This window comes from Monopterus albus, unplaced genomic scaffold (genome assembly GCF_001952655.1).
Source record: "Monopterus albus unplaced genomic scaffold, M_albus_1.0 scaffold127.1, whole genome shotgun sequence".
Lineage (NCBI taxonomy): Eukaryota > Metazoa > Chordata > Actinopteri > Synbranchiformes > Synbranchidae > Monopterus > Monopterus albus.
The window spans coordinates 2,280,239-2,282,469 of NW_018128007.1; the positions used below are offsets into that span (position 1 = coordinate 2,280,239).

General features: G+C 45.3%; 1 protein-coding gene across 1 annotated transcript in view; it reads right to left on the reverse strand.

Annotated features, from left to right (window-relative positions):
* Nucleotides 1-2,231, reverse strand: part of vps9d1 (VPS9 domain containing 1) — a 53,426-nt gene that overhangs the window by 26,862 nt on the left and 24,333 nt on the right. The window contains exon 14 of the mRNA XM_020612691.1: nt 2,102-2,231. Within this exon, the coding sequence (XP_020468347.1) occupies nt 2,102-2,231 (130 nt within the window). The remainder of the gene's footprint in view (nt 1-2,101) is intronic.

The window sequence follows — 2,231 nt, forward strand, 5'->3', positions numbered from 1 at the left end:
GACCGTTACAAACCTGGGTGTTAAAATAGACTCTGATTTTAGAATGGAACATCAGGTGAATGCGGTTGTACGGGCCAGTTTTTATCATCTCCGGCAGCTGGCAAAGGTCAAGCCTTTTCTTTCGTGGCAGCATTTCGAGTCAGTAATACATGCATTCATTACATCTCGTCTGGATTACTGTAATGCGCTATATTTTGGGCTCAGTCAGGCGTCCCTTGCCTGCCTTCAGAGAGTCCAAAATGTTGCTGCTCGTCTACTGGTTGGAGGGCGCAAAAGGGATCATATCACACCCATTTTGGCTTCTCTACATTGGCTGCCGGCGTGTTTTAGAATTCACTTTAAAATTCTTATATCTGTTTTTAAGTCTTTAAATGGCCTGGCCCCCCTTTATCTTACAGAATTGCTGCATCCCTATAGCCCCTCTCCGTGCCCCCGAGGGGTTCCTAAGTTGTGGAATGCATTGCCCCTTTACATTAGGCAGGCCCCCTCGTTGTCCACTTTTAAAACTTATTTGAAGGCTCATCTGTACCGTTTGGCGTTTGAACCAGTATGAGCCTCTGTCTTGTTGAGTTTTTTTGTTTTATGATGGGTGGTTGTTTTAGTGTGATCCTGTTTTATTGTTGTGTTTATTGCTTCTGCTTGTTTTATTGTGTTTTAGTGATATTGTGTTAAGCACTTTGGTCAGCTTCGGCTGTGTTAAACGTGCTATATAAATAAAGTTGATGATGATGATGTATTTCTTTATTTTGGTGGAGTTATGGTTGCAGCTAGTGAGCTTTGGTGATTTCTGTGAAGAGGCTTATGCTCGCAGTTCTGTAAACATAGACGAAGCGTAAAAAACATGCTTTGTGTCTCAGCTATGTGTGTAAAGCGAGCCGACGCAGGCAGTGCAGACAGCTGGACTGATTAACAGAGGAGCGTATCAGTTGCATGACCTGCGTCTTACACGCAGATCTAAAACGCAGCTGAAACGCTTGTGGTGTAGACCAGTGGTCCCCAACCCCTGGGCCGCGGACCGGTACCGGTCCGTGGATCAATTGGTACCGGGCCGCACAAGAAATCATTAATTATTTCCGTTTTATTTATTATCTGAGTCTGAACAATCTATTATTTTGAAAAATGACCGTATTCTCTCGGTTACATCTCGGTCACTTGAGCGCCAAAACTGGCTTACTTGTGGACATATTCAGCCTGCTCAATGAACTCAATCTGTCACTTCAGGGGAAAATGACAACTGTCTTCAAGTTGGCAGATAAAGTAGCTGCATTTAAAGCCAAACTGGATTTGTGCGTACGGCGCGTCAACAGAGGTATTTTGGACATGTTTCAAACATTAGCGGGGATTTGGGGTGAGACTGAGCCTGAGCCTTCATTCTCCCAGCTGGTGCACGATCACCTGTCTTTGATTTTAAAAGAGTTCGAGCGCTACTTCCCAACCACAAAGGACCCACGAACTGCCAAGGAATGGATCCGCAACCCATTTGTCAACAAACCAGGTGAATCCAGCAGGTCTGTGCAAGAAGAAGATTAAGTGCTGGAGATCGCAAATGACGGCAGCCTTAAAAGTATGTTCGAGACAACAACTCCGGCCTTAAAAGTATGTTCGAGACAACAACTCTGTCGGTGTTCTGGATTAAAGTCATGACAGAATACCCTGAGATCGCCACCACAGCACTGAAAACCCTGTTGCCATTTCCGACATCCTATCTGTGTGAAGCCGGTTTTTCTGCAGTGACAGCAACCAAAACAAAACAACGGAGTAGACTGAACATAAGCAACACACTTTGGGTGTCATTGTCTCCTATTACCCCCAGATGGGACCGTCTCGTTGCAGAGAAACAATTTCAGGGCTCCCATTGATTTAGCGTTATCGGGAGTTAAAAATTTCAGCACAGTGGATTCACGTTTATTATTATATTAACAATATAAACAATCTATGTAACCCCCCCCCAGGGCCGCGGTAAAATTGTCAAGCGTTGACCGGTCCGCAGTGATAAAAAGGTTGGGGACCACTGGTGTAGACAGTGTGCCAGAGAAGCCATCGGTCCTACAAGTAAGCATCTGTATGAGGAAGAATTAAAAAACAACACAGTCTGACTCACCAAGACACTCCAGCTTCTTCTGTGGGCAGTAGTCTGTAACGAGAAGCTTAAGCTCCTGAACAGCAGACTCGTAGGGGTAGGAACCTTGCAAACTAGGGCCTTGGGGGAACAGTCTCAAGGGAACACCAAC